The sequence below is a fragment of the Microcebus murinus genome, chromosome X, assembly GCF_040939455.1.
Source record: "Microcebus murinus isolate Inina chromosome X, M.murinus_Inina_mat1.0, whole genome shotgun sequence".
Taxonomy (NCBI): Eukaryota; Metazoa; Chordata; class Mammalia; order Primates; family Cheirogaleidae; genus Microcebus; species Microcebus murinus.
Window position 1 is genome coordinate 8,013,595 of NC_134136.1, and position 22,607 is coordinate 8,036,201.

The 22,607-nt window shown below is 35.4% G+C and overlaps 1 protein-coding gene across 1 annotated transcript in view; it reads right to left on the bottom strand.

The window, feature by feature from the left end:
• Positions 1-22,607, bottom strand: part of ZDHHC15 (zDHHC palmitoyltransferase 15) — a 96,442-nt gene that overhangs the window by 67,246 nt on the left and 6,589 nt on the right. The window contains exon 2 of the mRNA XM_012755350.3: positions 14,450-14,476. Within this exon, the coding sequence (XP_012610804.1) occupies positions 14,450-14,476 (27 nt within the window). The remainder of the gene's footprint in view (positions 1-14,449; positions 14,477-22,607) is intronic.

Genomic DNA, 22,607 nt, shown 5'->3' on the forward strand with positions numbered 1-22,607 from the left:
TATTAAACACAGGACTTCAGACTCTAAATCCTAAGTTCTTTTCAGTAGCTCCAAAGACTACACATTTTTGAAGTGTGAGTTATACTTCTGAGAAAGTTGTACATGTGGCTCTCCACTGCCTTTCTTTTCATGCTCTTTGCCTCTTAGATAGCTCTTCTGATATGTGGAATTTTGGTATTCTGCACAGAGGTGGTTATAAAACTGAAAATCAGTTTACTGTTTTACTGCAAGTCCTTGAATGGCATGGTCTTATTATTTCAATCCATCAGAAAGACTCAAGGGAATGATGTGACAAGACCAAAGTTAATAGGACTGAGCCATTCATACATTTATGGTTGAAATGGAAAAAGCCTTACTCTTTTTGCCCAGTGCTCAAAAACCAATACTCTAAGGCCTTTTATATGTGCTTGATTTTTGTAATTATAATATCTCATCTTAAAATTCAAGCAATATAAGGTGAAAAATAAATGTCCACTACATGCATACATCTTACTTCTCACTTCCCCATCCTAAAGCATAACACTTCTTTGGTGTTTGGTATGTATCATTCCAGATCTTATTTTTATATGTTTATATAAATATGTACACACAATAAACATGAAATGTTTGTAATATTTTAAATTATTCATTGTATTTTTTAAAAGGTAATACATTCACAAAGTTCAAAATTTGAAGGTATAGAATAGTATACAGTGAAAACTCTCTCTCCTATCACTGTCCCTCAGCCACCCAGTTACCCTACGAAAGAAACCAATGTCACAAGGCAATGACTTTATTGTGTATCCTTTCAGATTTTGTACATATAAAATCACCCACACATTGTGTTTTCTCACACAAATAGCAGTATTCAATACACACTTTTTTTTGCATTTTACTTCTTTTTCATTTACTGTAAGTTAGAGATCTTTACATTACATTACACTTAATAAAACTTAGAGAGAGTGAGCTTCCTCACCATCCTTTTAAAAGGTTACACGGGATTCCATTGCATGAAGGTATCATAATTTATTTAACCAGACTGTCTATGGTAGAAATTTAGTTTTTCCTCCCTTCTCTTGCTACCACAAATAATGCTTCAATGAATAATTTGTATATATGTCATCAGCACATGTACATAAAATATCTGTAGGATCAATTCCCTGAAGTGGAACTGCAAGGCTAAATGGTATGCCTTTTGGTAGATATTGCCAAATTGCCATTAAGACAAGTTGTATTTAATTTACATTCTCATCATCAATGAATGAGAGTGCCTCTTCCTCCATAGTTTAGCCTTTGTGAAGTGTTATTAGAATTTTTGATCTTAGGCAAGACCTTTAAATTGTTTCTTATTTTTATGTTTCCACTTTTCTTTTTTTATTTCAAAATATTATTGGGGTACAAACACTTTGGTCACATAAATTGCCTTTGCACCACCTGAGTCAAAGCTATAAGTGTGTCTGTCCCCCAGACAACACGCACCATACCCATTGGGTGTGAATTTACCCATCCTCTCCTACCCCCTCCCATCTGCCCGATCCCCACTGAATGTTACTTCCATATGTGCATATAAGCATTGATCAATTAGTACCAATTGTACCAAGCTCCCATTTCTGTATTCCAGGGTTTCATAGAATTATGGTTACTTTTTTGTAGATGGATAGAAAATGAAGGATGTTGAGGTTAAACGCATAAGTCAAGGTCATTCAATAGATTGCTAGAATAGGGACTGTACCACAGATTTCATAAAAATCTTAGAGTTGTGTGAGACCACAGAGATCATCTAGTTCAACCCTCTTATTTTATAGAGAGGCAAATGAGGCCCAGGGAGAGCAAGTGATTTGATCAGGATTACCCAGCAAAGGTATGGAAGCAATGGAACCAGAATCCAAGTTTCTTCATTTCCAGTCCAGAGTGCTTTTCCTTAGAGTGATTCTCAAAATTCAGTTTGCATCAAAATCACCCAGAAAGGTTATTAAAATGCCAATTGTCAATCCCTATACCAAAGATTCTAAATTGGTAGTTTGAGATAGAGTCCAAGAATCCAACAACTCCCCCAGGTGATTGTGATGTAGATGACCCATGAAAAACAGGCTCTTAGAGGCCATTTGGTTGTTTAGCCTACCATCTCAAGAAGGAAGCTCCTCTCCCACATCCCTGGAAGGCAATTACATCATCTCTACCAATACACTAAAGTGAGTATTCTTGAACTCCCAGCAGGCCTCATGATTCCCAATTTGTTTCTCTCTATATATGATGTTCCTAAGCTATGGTCCCAAATGTGTGCATGTCTATTCTTTTTTGCCTTAAAAATGTGCGACACATTTCTTTATAATTAATTCTTTTGTACCTAGAACAGTCATCCTTACAAACTGCAGGGATGCTGAATCTTTCCTTTCAAGTGTGATGTTGCAGTGGGGTTTCAGATCATTAGAGAAATCAAGCAGCTATGAACTATATCCCTGAACTGTTGCTACTCATTGACATTGGAATGGAAATGGGAAAACATCTTTTTAAGCAAATAGGCACAGTAGAGCCTTTCACTTATCTGGCAGTGATTACAGTCATGGAACATCAGAAGCTGCTAGAGCTATGATTATTGCATGAAAGCCAAAAGCCTTTCAAGTGTTTTTTTTTTTTTTTCTTTCTTTCCTTCCACAAGGTGTAAAGGTTTTCAGGGAGAGCAGAAATCAACCATAAGGAACGTGACCAACTGCCAAGGAAAAATCCACTCAAGCATGAAGTTGTTCTGAATTTAGTCACTGTGTTGTGATGTGAATATTCCATTATGGAAATAGCTTCTGAAATGAGAAAGACTACTTGAGCTTTTTATCGGAAATAATGATTTATAAACACTTTGATAAAAATTATGGAATCTGAAAATACATGGTAAAAGTAGCATAAAGTTGTTGTTAGCAACATCTTTCACCAGCAGGATGCCCTTTCTAAGTGTTGCTTCCAGAGACTAGTAGAAAATGGTTGATTTTGTGTGTGTGTGTGTGTGTGTGTGTGTGTATGTGATGCCTGCATGTACCTTCTTGTGAGAATAAGAATGAATTCAGCAAGATTAGCACCAAAGTGGGGAAAAGAGGAAAGTAATGCAGTTTTACTATACATATTCAGACACATAAATGCTAAGGCTGTTACTGTGGCAATTATATAACACACCTCTTTTCTTTAAAAGCTATTGTTGGAAACTAGTTTAAAAAGACACTATTTTCTGTAATATCTTTCATACCAATTGATTACTAAAAGCATTTGGGTTGGTTGAGGGGGCTAATGGGGAGAGGGAAGTACCTTGCAACTACACACTATAATTCAAATAAGAACAGTAGCTGTTGTCTTAGCAATTGAAAAAGTCTTCATTAAAATCCCCATTTTGGCTCAGGATGGAAACCCCCAAATTATCATCAGGGCGAAATTTGTCAGCCAGACAGTCACATCTCCCTTTGTGCAGAACACTTAGCAATGAGGTATTGATTCTAATATTTGAGTTCTAATATATGCCTTACTTTTTTCTTTCACTGCTTTACAGGCTCTAATAAAGAGCTAGACCTTGTCTCTCAGCTATCTGAAGGAAAAGAGAGAATGGGGTAAGAGGGCTATGTGTTGTGCTCAAGGACCTAAGGATATTTCACGAAAATACAAGAATTGCCAAAGAGTTGTTTCCATGATTTTGCTACCCCTTAAAATTCAAGATTTTCTCAAAATTTGTTTCCGAGGTTTAGCCAGCTACTCCCTAGAAGTATCCCTAAGGTGGGATCAAATTCTGATGCCAATAAGTGGCATTATGTTTTTAAAGGGCATGGTTTTCTTCATTGATATTCACTTCAAAAGTTAGGGTTATCTCAAATATACAAATTTCTCCTAATTATCCATTAGGCATCTACCATTTATCAATTTATATAACACTTTTATAAAGCTGATTATGTTTTCAGTCTATATCAACTCTTGGGGGTAATGAGTCTTATAAGTTCATCAGCCACTATGCAAAGCAGGGATTCATTTCAGTTGTCTTAAACTTAGTATTTTTAAGTTTCAAAGAACTTTCTAATTCCTGTGAATTGGGATTTGGTGAATGACACCAAGCTAAAAAAATACATAAACTTCATATGCTTATGGACTTGGATTACAGTCCCTTTCGGTTTTTGTTTTTTCCATGCTGAAAAGACCTTTCCTTTTTGGTCTGTTTTGAGCATTAAGGTGTTGTGTAAAATACAATGGATGTGGAATTAGATGACTAGAGTTTGAAGTCTGGATCTGCCACTTAATAACTGTGTGTTTTTGAGAAGTTGGTTAACCTTTCCAATAGTCATATGTGTATACATATGATCATATATATTTATATGTATGTGTGTGCATATATATATAATATAGATATAGTATTGTATATAATTAAAATACCTGCTTGCCAAGGTTGTTGTGAGAACTAATTGACTTAAATGTGTGAAAGTAGCTGACATACTCTATGGACTGAATAAACATCAGTCTTCTTCCTCTTAAATCTTGGTAATTTGTTTTCTGAGATATGGTGATGAAAATTACACAGATTTCAGGGGCAGACACACCATTGCTTTTTTAAAAAAGAGGAGAATGCCAGGCACAGTGGCTTACTCCTTTAATCCATCTTGGCATTTTGGGAGGTCGGGGCAGGACGATCACTTGAGGCCAATGGTTCAAGACCAAGCAATACAGAAAGACCCAGTCTCTAAAAAAAACTTAAAAAAGGCCGGGCGCGGTGGCTCACGCCTGTAATCCTAGCTCTCTGGGAGGCCGAGGCGGGCGGATTGCTCGAGGTCAGGAGTTCGAGACCAGCCTGAGCAAGAGCGAGACCCCGTCTCTACTATAAATAGAAAGAAATTAATTGGCCAACTAATACATACAAAAAATTAGCCGGGCATGGTGGCGCATGCCTGTAGTCCCAGCTACTCGGGAGGCTGAGGCAGGAGGATCCCTTGAGCCCAGGAGTTTGAGGTTGCTGTGAGCTAGGCTGACGCCACGGCACTCACTCTAGCCTGGGCAACAAAGAGAGACTCTGTCTCAAAAAAAAAAAAAAAAAAAACTTAAAAAAATAAAAAGAGGAAAATGGTTTGTTTGCAGTCTCTTATTAATAATGTCTACCCCAAATTTCATTGATTCTTTAATCTTGGGGATAAAGAAGTACACAGGACAATATCCCTTGGGGAATAATCTTTGGCTCCTTTTTTGGTTTAAAATGGATCATTGGGATAACATTATTCTGTATGTAAAATAGGGATTTGTGAGCTAGTTCACTGGCTGGGGAAGTGGCAGAGGTTCTACCAATTACAGCTTGGTTCCCTCAGAATGGATTACCCTCTGTTGATGCAACCAATAATTCCTCTTCCTCATTAACATGAGGTTGACTTAATTTATATTAATATCATAAATTTTCAAAGTTAGAAGGGACCTTAGATACTATTTAGTCCAATGGTCTAGAATATGCATTAATATGTTTTATATTATCCCTAATAATTGGTTACCCAGTTTTTGTTTGAACATCTTAAGTAATGGGGAACTTATCAACCCCTGGGGCAACCATTCTATTGCTGGAAAACTCTAATTGTTAGATGCATTTTCCTCATATTAAGCATAAGACAAGGACCTCTCATTAATACTAATTTTCCTCCATGGAGGGAAATCAAATTTGGTTAAAAACAAAGACATGTACATTCAGACATTTAAAGACTTTACAATTCAATAAGATAAACAACTCAATAAAAAATGGGCAAAAGACTTAGACACTTCACAAAAGAAGATATACAGATGGCAAACAAACACATGAAAAATGCTAAATAACACTAGTCATTACAGAAGTACAAATTAAAAACCATAAGGAAAATAAAAACAAACCATAAGGAGATACCATTTCCTACATAATAGAATGGTAAAACAACAGAAATAAAAACAAAGTGACATCATCAAGTGATAGTGAAGACGTAGAGCAACTAGAACTCTCATATATCACTGGTAGGATAGCAAAATGGTAGAACCTCTTTGGAAAACACTTTGGCAGCTCCCTATAAAGTTAAACATACACTTACCATATGACCTAGAAATCCCACTCCTAGGTATTTACCCAAAAGAAATAAAAACATATATCCTCACAAAGGCCTGTATATGTATATTCTTATCAGTTCTACTTTTTTAGCCCAAAACTGAACCAGGAAGAAATCCAAAACCTGAATAAACCAATAATAAGTAATGAGATAGAAGCAGTAATAAAAAGCCTCCCATCGCAAAGCCCAGGACCTGATGGCTTCACTGTCGAATTCTACCACACATTTAAAAAAGAACTAATACCAATCCTACTTAAACTATTCAAAAAATTGAGGAGGAAGGGATACTCCCAAACTCATTTTATGAAGCCTGTATCACCCTGACACCAAAACCAGACAAAGACACAACAAAAAAAGAAAACTATAAGCCAACATCTCTGATGAACATAGATACAAAAATTCTCAACAAAACACTAACAAACAGAATTCAACAACATATTAAAAAGATTATTTATCATGATCAAGTGGGATTCATCCCAGGGATGTAACTACAGTTCAACATATGCCAATCTGTCAATGTGATACATCATATCAACAGAATGAAGGACAAAAACCATATGATCAATTCAATTGATGTGGAAAAGGATTTGATAAAATTCAATATCCCTTCATGGTAAAAATGCCAAAAAAAAAAAAAAAACTGGGTATAGAAGGAACATATCTCAACACAATAAAAGCCATATATAACAGACCCACAGCTGGTACCATACTGAATAGGCAACAACTCAAAGCCTTTCCTCCAAGATCTGGAACAAGACAAGGATGCCCACTCTCAGCACTGTTATTCAACATAGTACTGGAGGTTCCAGCTAGAGAAAACAGATAAGAGAAGGAAATAAAAGGGCATCTAAATTGGTAAGGAAAAAGTCAAATTATCCTTGTTTGCAGATGATATGATCTTATATCTAGAGAAAACCTCAAGACTTCACACACACACACACACACACACACACAAACACTATTAGAACTGATAAACAAATCCAATAAAGTTCCAGGATACAAAATCAACATACAGAAATCAATAGCATTTCTATATGCCAACAGCAAACAATCTGAAAAAGAAACCGAGAAAGTAATCCCATTTACAATAGTTACAAATACGATAAAATACCTGGGAATAAACTTAACCAAAGAAGTGGAAGATCTCTACCATTGAAACTATAAAACATCGATGAAAGAAATTGAAGAGGACACAAAGAAATGGAAAGATATTCCATGCTCATGTATTGGAAGAATCAATATTGTTAAAATGTCCATACTACCCAAAAGAATCTAGATTCAAAACAATCTCCATCAAAACACCAGTGATATTCTTCACAGAAATAGAAACAATAATCCTAAAATTTATGTGGGACTGCAAAAGACTCAGAATGGCCAAAGCCATCCTGAGCAAAAAGAACAAAACTGGAGGAATCACACTACCTGATTTCAAATTATACTACAGAGCTGTAGTAACCAAAACAGCATGGTACAATCATAAACACAGACATATAGAGCAATGCAACCAAATAAAAGACCCAGAAATAAACCCACACACCTGTAGTGAAGCTATCTTCAACAAAGGTGCCAAGAACATGAATTGAGAAAAGGACAGTCTCTTCAATAAATAGTACTGGGAAAGCTTGATATCCAGATGTATAAAAAAAATCAAATTACATGGATTAAAGACTTAAATCTAAGACCTGAAACTATGAAACCACTAAAGGAAAACATTGGGGAAATACTTCAAGATATGGGTCTGGGCAAGGACTTCTTGACTAATATACTCAAAGCACAGGCAACCAAAGCAAAATTGGACAAATGGGACCACATCAAGCTAAAAAGCTTCTGCACAGCAAAGTAACTGACAAAAGAAGGAGACAACCCACAGAATGGTAGACAATATTTTCAAACTACCCATCTGATAAGGCATTAATAACTAGAATATAGGAGGAACTCCAAAAACTCCATAAGAAAATAATCAAATAATCTGATTTTAAAATGGGTTAAGATCTGAATAGATATTTCTCAAAAGAAGATACACAAATGGCCAACAAGCATGTGAAAAAACACTCAACATCATTAGTCATCAGAGAAATGCAAATCAAAACTACAATGAGATATCTACCATCTCACCCCAGTAAAAATGGCTTTTATCAAAAAGGCAATATGAATGCTGGTGAGGATGCAGAGAAAGGGGAAACTTGTACACTGTTGGTGGTAATGAAAATTAGTGTAACCACTATGGGGAACAGTATGAAGATTCCATACAAAACTAAAAATATAACTATTAATACCATATGACCCAGCAATCCCAGTGCTAGGTATTTATCCAAAAGAAGGGAAATCAGTATATCAAAAAGATATCTGCACTTTCATGTTAATTGCAGCACTATTTACAATAGCCAAGATTTGAAATCAACCTAGGTGTCTCTCAATGGATGAATGGATAAAGAAATTGTAGTACATACACACAATGGAATATCATATAGCCATAAAAAAGAACGCTGCCATTCGTAACAAAATGGATGGAACTGGAGAATATTATGTTAAGTGAAATAGGCACGGAAAGATAAATCTTGCATGTTCTCACTCATATGTGGGAGCTAAATATTTAACCACTTCGGTACGAGCGTCGGGTACAGTTGACAACCACAGATGAATGCGAGTGTCGACTTTAGCCAACAGCCCAAAACTTTTGCTTTTATCTCTGCAGTTGCAGTGCGTACGTTCAGCTAATAAGTTACTACAAATCTGTGACCTTTTAACAAGTCATTACTAGCAGTTATTATAGTTATTTTCCTAAAGCTGCCTGTAAAGTAAAACAAGCTTTCAGTGCTTTCAAGCTTTCCTCATCACACAAGAGCAAAACGGATTCATCGTCAATGCACAGCACAAACTATCCTGCGGACTATGAGTGCCGGCTGTGGGCAAGGTTTTTGAGGCTGGTGAGCACAGTACCAAAGTGGTTAAACAATTGATCTCATAGAGACAGAGAGTAGAATGATGGTTACCAGTGGCTGGGAAGGGCAGCAGGGAGGGGGGAATACAGTGGGGATGGTTAATGGGTACAAAAATATAGTTAGATAGATACAATGAACAATGTTTCACAGCACAACAAAGTGACTATAATCAACAATAATTTAGGGCATACTTTAAAATAACTAAAAGAGTGAAATTGGAATGTTCCTAACACAAAGAAATGATAAATGTTTGAGGTGATAAATACCCCAATTACCCTGATTTGATTAATTCACATTGCATGCCTATATCAAAACATCACATGTACCCTATAAACAACTATTAAGTACTCATAATAATGAAAAATTAAAAATTAAAAAAATAGCTAAAAACTGAAAACAACCCAAATGCTTCTAAGCTGGTGAATGAATAAGCAAATAGTGGTTTATTTGTCATATGGAATACAACTTAGCAATAAAAAGAAACAAATTACTCATATATGCACTGACATAGATGAATGTTAAAAATGTAGCTGCTAAGTGAAAGAAACCAAATACAAAAGGCTACAAACTGTGTGATTCAATTTATATGACCTTATGAGAAAGATAAAACTATAGGGACAGAAAACAGATCAATGGTTGCCAGGGGTGGGGAGTAAGAGGACTGTTTACAAATGGGGCAGAGGGAATAATGTAGGGTAATATATTCTATACCTCATTTTAACGTAATTACCTCTTTAAAGGCCCTTTCTCCAAATATAGTCACATTCTGAGGTGCTGGAGGGTAGGACTTCAACATAAGAATTTTGAGGGGACACAAGTCAGCCCATAACAGTTCTATTATTTAGGAATGATATCTATTTCCGAAAAGGTAGATAATTACAACCATTTTAAGAGAGAAATTAGAAAATTTAGTCTGCAAACCATTCAAAACACAAATGAATTTTCAGAGAGTGAGTTGAACTTTTTTGTTTAAAGTGATTAATGGCCCTTTTTGAAGATGAGCAACTATGGGCAATGCATTACTCTTGATTATATGATAATTGTCTGATTGATCATGCTTGATTTCTACCTTATTCCTAAGTTCATCTCTTAGCCTTACTCCATCTTTGGACTCTACTAAATTCCTAATCTCCAGCTCACCACAGATCCTCACTTCAAGGGTAGAGGAGGGAAGAATTTCCAGTCAAGATCTTCAAAATATGGATAGTATGATGCTTAATATGATCATTTATGTAAAACACTTATGAAAGCAAAATAAATACATTACTATCATGTCTTCAAAAGTATGATATATGGAAGAAAATATGGACTCACATCTTTAAAAAAAAAAAGAATATCTGAGTCCTGTAAAACTAAAGCTGACATATAACACTCAGAACTGTGGTTCAGATGACCTGGGCTTTAGTCCTTTCTGTATACTAGAATCAGCATGATCAGGTGAACATATTTTACTTCTTGGAATCTCAGTTGTTTTACCTATAAAACATAAATGCATGGATTTTGACAATCTATTCACAAGAGGAGTCATAAGGAATTATAGTCCTGAAATACGTTATACTTCTTAGAAAAAAGATCTTTTAGATACTCTCCAATGTTAATACCAATACGAATAATAACCATGATAGTACTGACTATTATTTATTTTGTATTTATCACGTGCCAGGAACTATACCAAGAGACTTATATAATCTTGAGCACTCTCATTAGTATTCAAAATAACCATGAAAGGTAGGTATTATCTCCACTTTACAGAGGAAGAAAGTGAAAGTTAGGTTAAGTTCCCCAACATTATATACGTGGTAAGTGGCAAAGTCAAGACTCAATCCCAGGTGGGTCTAACACCAAAATCTTTGCTGATTTGCTACTGTTACTATGCTTTTTGTTATTGTTATGGTGCTTTTAACAGTACAGTAGAGATTGAAATTTAACAGGAACTATATTAGTTTCCTAGGGCTGTGATAACAAATTATAATAAACTGGGTGGCTTAAAATAACAGAAATTTATTCTCTCAGCTCTGGAGGCTAGAAGTCTGAGATCAAGGTATATAGGCAAGGCCATTCTCTTACTGAAGGTTCCAGGGGAAGATCCTTCCTTCCCTCTTTCTAGCTTCTGGTAGTTGTTGGCAACCCTTAGGGTTCCTTCGTTTGTGGCAGCATAACCCCAATCTCTGCCACCATCTTCACGTGGCCATCCTCTCTCTTTGTGTATCTGTATATCCAAATTTCCCTCTTCTTAAAAAGACACCAGTTACTGGATTAGCGCTCACTCTAATCCAGTATGAAATCATCTTAAATTGGATAACATCTGAAAAGATCCTATTTCTAAATAAGGTCACATTTACAAGTTCCAGGTAGACATGAATTTTGGAAAGACACTCTTCAGCCCAGTACAAGAGCCATTAAGTAGACAAGAAATGGGAAAACTTTTGCAGTACGTTTGATTATGGTTTCCTTAAGCTTTGGAGACTAATGAAAGGTTATGTGTTTTGAGGCTTTCATTTCTTTGCCTTGTTTTTTCTTTGACTTTGGCAAATAATGTTCCTACTGACAGTCATATACTGTATTGTGCTCTACTTTAATAGTGCAGCATAGTTTAAACAAGTCACAGATTCACAGGGTTAGAAGGGACCTCAGATAGTCATTAGCCTATTGGTCTGTTTCTAGGCAAGGCTCACTGATTTATGTCAGATAGTTGGGTGTCTGACACTTTCTTTTTATTTATTTCTTTTTTAATTTCAACATATTATAGGTATACAAATGTTTAGGTTACATATATTGCTTTTGCCCCACCCAAGTCAGAGCTTCAAGTGTGCCCATCCCCCAGATGGTGCATACCACACTCATTAGGTGTGAATATACCCATCCCCTCCACCCCTGCCATCTGCCCAACACCGGATGAATGTTACTACTATATGTGCACGTAAGTGTTGATCAGTTAATACCAATTTGATGGTGAGTACATGTGTCTGATACTTTCTGAAAAGGGGAATCCACAGCACTTAGTAACCTGCCCTACCATTCAGAAGGTTTTTACAAGTCAAACCTTTGAATTTTTTGTTCTAATTGAATATTGTTTTTGTTTATGGCTTCCACTGTCTCTGAGAATCCTGACATATTAAAAAAGTAACAACTAAGATTGTTAATATTTAACATTTACAAAGCAGTTTACTGCTATATACTTTCATTAGCTTACAAGAAATCTGTAAGCTACTGTTATTAAATTAGCCTCATTTTATAGGAATTGAGGTTCAGAAAGTCGAGGCCCTTTCCAAAGGTCAAAGAGCTAGTAAATGATAGAGTTGGAACTCTAACACAGATCTTCTGTTGTATAAATCTTGTGCTTGGTCCCATTATGCCCTGCTGCAGAAGGAAGAAGCAAAACTTAATCTTATTCTTTACTGTGTTGATAAATCTAAGAACTATCAGGAGGAAAGTGCTTTGGAATCACAGAATCCTAAAGTCAAAAGAGACCATAGAGATCATACATTGTAGTAACAATCTCCTAGAGAACTCAAATCCTGGTAAATGGATTGATGCTATCAGGAAGGCTTTGAACTGAATTGGGTGCAATGGCAAGCGCTTGTAGTCCTAGGTACTCAGGAGGCTAAGATGGGAGGATCACTTAAGCTGAAAAGATCAAAGCCACCCTGGGCAACATAGCAAGACCCCATTCTAAAAAGTAAATAAAAGAAAAGTAATGTAAAATACAAGTGTAAGTTTGGATAGGTGCATGAGCTTTGAAGTCAGACAGTTCTGAGTTTGAATCCTACCACTTACTAGCTAGATGAACTGGAATAAGTTACTTAAGTTCTCTAAATTTCAGTTTTGCTCTGTATGAAATGGATATAAGAGTATCTACATCATTGTGTTTATGTACATATTGAAGGATATAATGTATATATAATAATACTTAGCACAGTACCTGGGACAATACCTTGTATTGTTATTCCTATCATGCTAAAGCATCATCTAAGCCCCCACTCATCTTGAAAGTGTGTTGTGGAAAATATTTATTTATAATTATTTATTAATAATATTTTTATACAGAAGATGATCTCTGACCTTAAGAACCATGCACATGAATAAGAGGCAACTCTGGACTTGTTCTAACACTATAATCATAGTAGCAAACCTTTATTGAGTCATCAGTATGTGCTTTCTTGACCACTGTTCTAGGTGCTTTACATGCATTAACTTGTTATATTTTCACAACTCTATGAAATGGGTAGTATTATTATTTCAATTCTACAGAAGAATAAAATGGGCACAGGAGGTAAAATAATTTATTAGGAAGTAGCAGAGCCAGGATGTGTGTGTGTATATATATATTTGAGACAGATAGAGTACAGAGGCATCATCATAGCTCACTACAACCTCAAACTCCTGGGCTCAAGCGATCCTCCTGCCTCAGCCTCCCGAGTAGCTGCAACTACAGGCACGCGCCACCATGCCTGGCTAATTTTTTCTATATATTTTTAGTTGGCCAATTAATTTCTTTCTATTTTTAGTAGAGACAGGAATCTCGCTCTTTCTCAGGCTGGTTTCGAACTCTTGACTTCGAGCGATCCACCCGCCTTGGCCTCCCAGAGTGCTAGGATTATAGGTGTGAACCACCACACCTGGCCCAGAGCCAGGATTTGAATTCAGAGACTCTAAGTCCAGAACATACACTTTTAAATACTATGGTCTACTATCTCCCAACTATTATTCTCTGTTGCCTCTATAGTCAATGCCTCTGTTAAATGACTAATAGCAAACTAGAGCTTTAAAATAGCATAATATGGATGCTAGGTAGGTTAATGAATTATAACAATTAATTTCCATGAAGTGAGAATTAAAAGTGGCTATGTAAAGTGGCTACATAAATACTCATGATTGTTACTGATAAAATAACATAAAGCTACAGATTTGTTCAGACTCATGCTTACCTTATACTTTTTTCAATGGAAAATGCCTCAATCTCTTTAGAAAGATAGTATAAACTGCAGGTCAAGCCAAGGTGATGGTGAGGAGTAGAGAGGAGCACAGTAAATATACTAGAACTGTGATGGTGAAGGAGTTTAAAGTCCCCTGGGGGGCCCTTACTCCGTGAAGAAAGGATGGATTGACAGAAAGGCAAGATATCTAGGACAACGGTGATGAACCAAGAAAGAGCCTAAGGTCACTATGGCAGACAGAGTGGTTACTTGTGTCCTTCTCTACCATAAATCTTGGTAATTTCCAATCACTTTTATACAGCCAACTATAACAGCCTTACTGTATCATGCACTGCTCCATTTCCAGGTAAGCTTCCTGAAAACTGTCATCCTAAACTTGCCATTTACCTAAGTATATTCCTAGGGAAGTTGCTCAATTAGGCTTTTATGCTCAATTACTATAGGCTTTTATGTAATTTACTTTTAGATAGAAAGAAGGATACAGTCCTGACCAATGCAATTTACAACATCATCTTACCTTTTTCTGCTGGGCTCAAAACAGTCACTGTGGGAAAGAGGGGGGAGAGAGAGAGATCAAAATTAGTTATATTTAAAAATTTCTTTTCTAATTCATTTTTCCACAGCATCATTTTTGAGCAATTTGTATGATGGTACTTTAGGAAACCACCAGCCAAAGATGTGGAAAGGCAAGGATGATTAAATTCCATCTTTTGCTGCCTTCCTTCATCTTAAACTTTCAGTGATCAAGAATATCTACTCATTTAACAAATACAGGTTATAACCCGATTTTTTTAAAAAAATCCAACAAATGGAAACACTCAAGCTATATAACATGGCAGTAAGAACTTAAAAGTTGGTAAATTAGGAGATGATTACTTCCCCAAAGTATTCACTTGTCTTTAAATACCAAGTTTCTTTTGTACATTTTGGAGGTAATACAGTGAGGATGTTGCATGCCAGTTCTGAAGTCAGACTGGGTTAAAAGATCATTTGCACTATTTTGTGACCCTGGGCAAGTTCCTTAACTTCCCTACCAGTATCTATCTCACAAGGTTCCTTAAGGATTAAATGAGTTAATACACGTAAATACTGCTTAGCATAGTATCTAGTAAAACACAAGTATTTAATGAATACTAATTATTAGTACCTTTTAACTTAGATTTCACAGAGTATCAGAAATGGACAGAATTTTAGCAATTATCTGGTTTATCTATCTCATTTTGTGGATGGGAAAAATGGACTAGAGTAGTATCAAATGATTTTCCCAAGGTTATAGAACAAGTTAGTGTTAGAGTTGGGACTAGATTCCAGCCTCCAGGGTTTTCTTCCAAGTACTGTGTCTACCTTCCTCAATCCTTCTTTGCTGGCTTACTGTGATATATACATAACTTGTGTTCAGAATGTCATTTGTACAAACTAAGGCCTACCTGTCTTTACTCACCTGTCTTTACTATGTGTGTGCATTTGTCCTAGGTGTTAAGGTAAATAATTTATGAGGCATATCTCTCAATCTTAGTAATAAGCTGTTTAATTAAGATGGTTTTCCTACAAAACAATCAACATTTAAGAATCAGAAAAATGGGCAAAAAAATCCAAACACAATGCAACTATGTTCTAGGGGCTATTTCCTTAGTCATTTCATCGACTGATGAAATTTTCTCTTTCTCTTCATATGCTGCTCTATTTTTGTTGAGTCTTTAAAAATTCTCCTTTTAATGATTATTTGAATGGATATTGTTTAAACCGTTACATTTTGTCTGTGCTAAAAATCTGATCAGATGATGTTTTCTTCTTTTTTTCTAATAAACCTGCCTACAGACTGATACTAATTCATTTTTTTTCTAGTTAAAGAATCCTGGTTAAGAATGCTTGAAAGAGGCACATACTCTACTTTGACAATACAATAGAAGGGTAAACAAGAAGCCTTGATCCGTCAGCCTGGGACTTTGTGATTTTGTATATGCATATTGTATGACTGCATTGATTTCAATAGGCCCTTAATTGGGCTAACAACATCTCTTTAAAATGGAGTGAGAGAGCGCAGAGTTGCTTGAAGACCAATATTAATAAAGAGTAGCTGATAAATTGCTGTTTAGTACATCTCCTTCTACCTCTGGCTGAACACTTGTTCTAAACAAGAGGTGGAAGTCCTAACTCCCATTTGCTTAGTCACCTGTTAACAGCATTGTGGGTGAGGGAAGATCACCTAGTATTTGTAGATGTTGGGATGAGACAATGTGTATATAGAAGAATGAGTGGGAACCAGTGAATTCTCCAGGTGGAAGACAACTATCTTTCAGTAATGACAGGACTCTTATGTGCAAGTGTGACTGGTTTATTTGATCCAAGAGCAGAGCACAGAAATAGGACTAATGGGTAAAGGCTACGGGTTAATACATTTTAGCTGAATATAAGAAAAATGCTAAAAATGGTGAAAAATGACAACAGCAATGACCAACAGCCTTGGAAAGGGGTGTTTTCCACTACAAACACCTGAAAATGTTGTAGAGGACATTCAGATGTTAGTTTGGCAGTGGACTTGACTTTTAAAGACTTTTTCACACCTGAAATTCTGTAAGAAGTCAGTAAGTCTAAGGGAAAAATATTTTCTTGCAATTTTCCCTGTGGGAAGTTGCATACTTCCGAGGAAAAAAGGGGGCCTTTATTCTAAAAGATTGTGGTGCTTATCTTGGTAGTTCTGCTTTTCCTTTATTTTTCTAATGTTGCCTTTTGTACTGTTAATGGAAAAGGCTAAAATACTTCCATCACATTTAAAATGAAAATGTTACAAGAGTCACACTAAACTCTTACAAAATGAATACTTAATGCAAATCTTAGGTAAGTGTACATTTAGCCACTGTGTGGGTAACTTGCCATGCATGATTTCAGAGTGATGTGGTGATACATGTAATCACACCTGCTGTGTTTCTTCAAATTTCAGTTCACTACTGGGGAGTTAAAAGACTGGAGTTACCACCAAATAGCATTTTGCACTGTCTCTCCTTTTTTCTCTCATCTATTCACTGATTCTTTGCAGCTAGGTATACAGAAAAGTTATGGAAGGATAGAGTATATGAAATGGCTTTTCATCACAGATAACTTGTGTTAAAACCAAAGCACATCTCATCAATTCCTTTAAGTAGATGCATATTGTATGGGCCACAGAAGGGTATGGGTAGAACAAGCCTAATTTGGGGCTATAGGTGGAAAGTCAACAATCATAGAAAGGACATGGAAGAAACTCTACAGCAGTGCTGTCCAATAGATATATAATGTGAGCCAGGTAGTTTAAATTTCCTAGTAGAAACATTTAAAAAAGTTAAAAGAAAACAAGTAAAATTACTTTTAATAATATATTTTATGTAATCCAATATATCAAAATATTTTCATTTCAACATGTTATATAAAAATTATTAATGAGATATATATATTGCATTATGTTTTTGAAAGCTGGTGTGTATTATATGCTCCAGCACATCTTAATTCAGATGCCACATTTCAAGTGTTTAATGGCCACATGTAGCTAGTGGCTACTGAATTAGTGGAGTTCAAAAGGACTTGTGAAAGGACGGTGGGAAGTTTGAAAATATTAAGAGTGCAGTGAGACGAGTGCTCACTTACAGAATGAAGTTCTCTTTTATTAATAGTTAATAACATGTTTGGGGAGAGAGTTTATTGTAATGATGTACAGCATACACTTTGGTGTATATTCATGTTCTGACTCTGACACCTACTTGTTCTGTGACCTTAAGCAAGTTATTTAATCATTCTGTGCCTCAGTTTCCTCATCTATCAAATAAGACTAAAATTATTTATGTTATCAGGTTGTTATAAATATTAAATGATAAAATATGTGTAAAGTACATGGGTGTTTTGCACATGAGTACTCTATTGTTGGCTATTTATATCATTTTTCTGAGAAAGGTGAATTGTTCAGTGAGGTTTTGCAATAGTTTAGGACAAAACAATTCTGATTAAAAAATGTTATGGATTCACAAAATTACATATGATTGTTTAAAAATAATCTGCTCAATGTCAAAATGAATAACTTGGATTCCCACTTTTTCCCTTAGATGTTTCTTAGATTCTAGGTTAGGAGAGGGAACAGAATTTGAAATAGGGAACTGAGATACATTTCTGAGTGTTCTCTGCTGTCAAAAGCAAGCTAATCATGCCAGTCTTCATTTACTTCTCTGAAACAGTTACTCATATTAGCCACTCATTTACCTTTTAGGCAGTCATTCTCAAACCTAGATTATCTTAATAATTATTTAAGGAGCATGATAAAAATATAGATTCTAAGGCTCCCTTGATTTAACAAGTCTCTGAGTGGAAGTACAGGAATTTGTATTTTAAAAAAACTCAGCAGGTGATTCTGATTATCAGCCAGGTTTAAGAACCATTAGAATTATTTTAGAAGCTTGGTATGATACCTTATTAGTTAGGTGTGATACATTTAATTGTTTGACATATGAATGACATAAAAATATTTTAGATGTGGTAATACCATGATTCATATAGGGTTGAATGGACAGCTTTTACTTCTGTAGAAACTTGGTTTCTAGAAAATGTTCCTTTTGGTTTTTTGCCTTATCAGTTTTCATTTCTTCTGACTCTCTTTGATGAATTTCTTCCTTTTGAGTACAATTATTTCCTAGACCTTTTTATTTTTAAATCTCAAACTGGATACTGTTGATCATCCAAAATGACAGAGTAGGGAATTCTAGACTTCCATCCCTCCCCCAAAACAGCTGATAAGCTGGCAAAAACTGTCAGACTCAACTTTTGCGGAACTCTGAAATCTAGTAAAAGTCTTACAACAACCAGAGGGAAAGACTTGATGAAGAAAAGAGCTGTTGCTTTGTAGTAAGAGGATGTTGTGACATTTAAAATAGGCTGCCTACCATCCTCCACATCCTAGCTCAGCAGAGGCTGTGAGGATGGTAGCCCACATTCGTGGTGCAGGTTTCCAATACCAGAGGGTGCAATAAGGACCATACGCTCAAAGAGCAGTGGTTGTGAGCCTCACCCATCTGGTAGCTCACTCAAAGACCAATGCAAAGGCTTCCCTGTGTTTTGTCTGACTCAGAGTATTTCCAGGGATAGGCCAGCTTCCTGGGTGGTTTTTTGTCAGAAGCACTTAAAGGGACAGGTATTGACTACAGCAGTTTGGGGAAAGGGACAACAGTTGGCGATACACAGACCAAAAAGCTTGGGAAGAAAAAGGTTAACAAAGGTGGGGGAATGAAGGCGTTTAAATGCTACCATGTGTACTATAGAACTGAGAAGGGCATGCACACACCCAAGACGAGATGCATGCTCAGAAAAGGCCTAAAAAAACCTTTAGCTTTCACTTCTAGCTGGCCTTCAGGCACTGCACAAGGAGTGAAGGTTAAGGCACAATTAAAAATAGCCTGGCTAAGGGGTTAAAGAAGTTCTCCAATATAGAGCCAATTTGCAAAGCCTGAAAAGTACATTTTTTTCTCTTTTCTATTTCTTTTTTTACTTCAGGTATTCATAAAATCTCTGCCAAACTAACTAACTACAGGTTTAAGGAACAGAGACTTCAGAGACTATACACAACAAAGAATACAGTTCTTAGAATATAGGTTAGTAAAGTCACAAAACAAGCAAACAACTTATGACAAGCAGTAACAACAAACCTCTGGGAAGGAGGTGAAACTGATTTCCAGAGTTGCCATGTTATAAAAGTCAAAATGCCCAATTTTTAAACAAAAATTACAAGGCATGCAAAGAAACACAACACTATGGGCTATTAACAGGAAAAAAAAAAATTAATAGAAACTGTCCATGAGGAAGCCCAGGCATTGAACTACTAGAAAAAGATTTTAAATCAACTGTTTTAAATATGCTCAAAAAGCTAAAGGAAGCCATGGAAAAAGAACTAAAGGAAACCAAGAGAATTATTCCCATTAAATAGAGAATATAAACAAAGAGATAGAAATTTTAGAAAGGAACCAAAGAGAAATTTTGGAACTGAAAAGGATAACACTGAAATAAAAAAATTCACTAGAGGGGTTTCACAACAGATTTGAGCAGGCAGAAGAAAGAGTCAGTGAACATGAAGACAGGTCAACTGAAATTATTCAGTCTGAGGAGCAGGATGAGAAAAAAATTTAAAAAATGAACATAGTATAAGAGACCTGTAGGACACCATCAAGTGTAATGGGATTTCTAGAGGGATAGAAAAGAGAAACTAGAAAGAGTATTTGAGAAAGCAACAGCTAAAATCCTCCCAAATTTGATAAAAGATACAAATCTAAACAGCCAAGAAGTACAATAAACTCCACATAGAATAAATTAAAGGATATCCCCACTCAGACACATATGGTCAAACTAGGAAAAGGACAAAGACAAAAACGAAACCTTTAAATCAGGAAAAGTGACTCTTTACATAGAAGAAATACTCAATAAGACTAATAGCTGATTTCCCTCAGAATCTGTACAGGCTAGAAGGTAGTCATATTTAAAATTCTGAAAGAAAAACATCTGTCAGCCAAGAATTCTATATCTAGCAACACTATACTTCAAAAGATGAAAGAGAAAATAAGATATTCCTAGATAAACAAAAGCTGAGGGAGTTGATTACTGGTAGAACTGCTCTACAAGAAATACCAAAGAAAATTCTCCAGCAAAAATGAAAGGGCACTAATTGTAACTCAAGCCATACAAGGAAACAAAGAACACTTGTAAAATTAATTACACAGGTAAATATAAAAGTTGGGAGTATGATATTTTTGGTTTTTATTTTATTTTATTGGTTTTTAACTCTTATTTACTATACAACTTAAAATATAGATGCATAAAACGATAATACTAAATCCATCTTAAGGGGCACACAATATATAAATACGTAATTTGTGACAACAGAGGATTAAAAAGCATGATCAAGTGAAATTTATCCAAGAAATGTAAAGGCAACTGAACATACAAAAATCAATCATGTAATATATCATATTAATAGAATGAAGGAAAAACCCACATGATTATCTCAAATGATGCTGGAAAAGCATTAGACAGTATTCTGCACACCTTAATGAAAAAAATGTTCATGCTCAAGAAACTGTTAATAGAAAGGAATTTATTCAACTTGATAAAAAGCATTTATGGAAAACCTACAGCTAAGAGTATACTCAATGGTGAAAGACTAAAAGCTTTCCTCCTAAGATCAGGAACAAGACCAGGATCCCTGTTTTCACCACTTCTATTCAACATTGTACTAGAAGTTCAAGCCAGTGAAATTAGGCAGGATAAAGAAATAAATGGCATCCAAAATGAAAAGAAGCAAAATTATCTTTATTGGCAGATAACATGTTCCTACGTATAGATAATTGTAAAGAACCCAAAGAAAAATCTTAGTGCTAATGAATGAATTCAGCAAAGTTGTAGAATACAAGAGCAACACTCCAAATCAGTTCTATTTCCATGTACTAGCAATGAACAATCAGCAGAGGAAATTAATAAAATGATTCCCTTTACAATAACATCAAAAGGAATAAAACATTTAGGGATAAATTTAACCAGGGAGGCTCAGACTATACGTTTAAAACATGGAAAGGCATCCTGTATTCGTGGACTGGAAAACTTGATATTGTTAAGATGGCAATTCTCTCCAAAGCAATCTACAGATTAAGTGCAATTCCCATCAAAATCCCAAGTTCTATTTCTGAAGAAGTGGAAAAGGTGAACCTAAAATTCATATGGAATTGCAAAGGAATCTGAATAGTCAAAACAATTTAACAAAAAGAAAAATAAAGTTGGAGGAATCACACTTCTTGATTTCAAATTTTATTACAAAGGTACAGTAATCAACACAGTGTGGTACTTGGCAGGATAGACAAATAAATCAATAGAACATAATTGAGGGTCCATAAATAAATGCATACATCTATGGTCAAGTGATAATCATGTCAAAATCATTCAATGGAGAAAAAATAGTCTCTTCTACAAACAAATGGTGCTGGAACAAATAGGTAGCCACATGCAAAAAAAAAAAAAAATAGAAACTGCGTGGACTTATACCATATAAAAAATTAACTCACAATGGATCAAAGACCTAAATGTAAGAGCTAAACTATAAAACTCTTATAAGAAAACACACAGGCAAATATTTATGGCCTTGCATTTGGCAATGGATTCTTAGTTATGACAATGAAAGCACAGGTGACAAAAGAAAAACTAGATAAATTGAATTTTATCAAAATGTAAAAACATTGTGTATCAAATGATACTATCAAGAAAATAAAAAGACAACCCATGGAATGGCAAAAAAAAATTGCAAGTAATTTATTTGATGTGGGTCAAATATTCAGAATATATAAAGAGATATTATAATTCAACAACAAAAAGACAAAGAACCCAATTTAAAAATGGGCAATGGCTTGCATAGACAATTTCCCAAAGAAACAATTGGCCAACGATTACATGGAAAGATGGTCAACATCTTTAGTCATTAGGGAAATAAAAATCAAACACAATGAGATACCACTTCATACTCAGTAAGATAGGTATAATTTTAAAAAATGGAAAATAACAAGTCCTGGTGAGGGCATAGAAAAATTGGAACCCTCTTACACTGCAGGTGAAAATGTAAAATGTATAGCCACTGTGGAAAATAGTTTGGAACATAGAATTACCATACAGTCCAATAATTC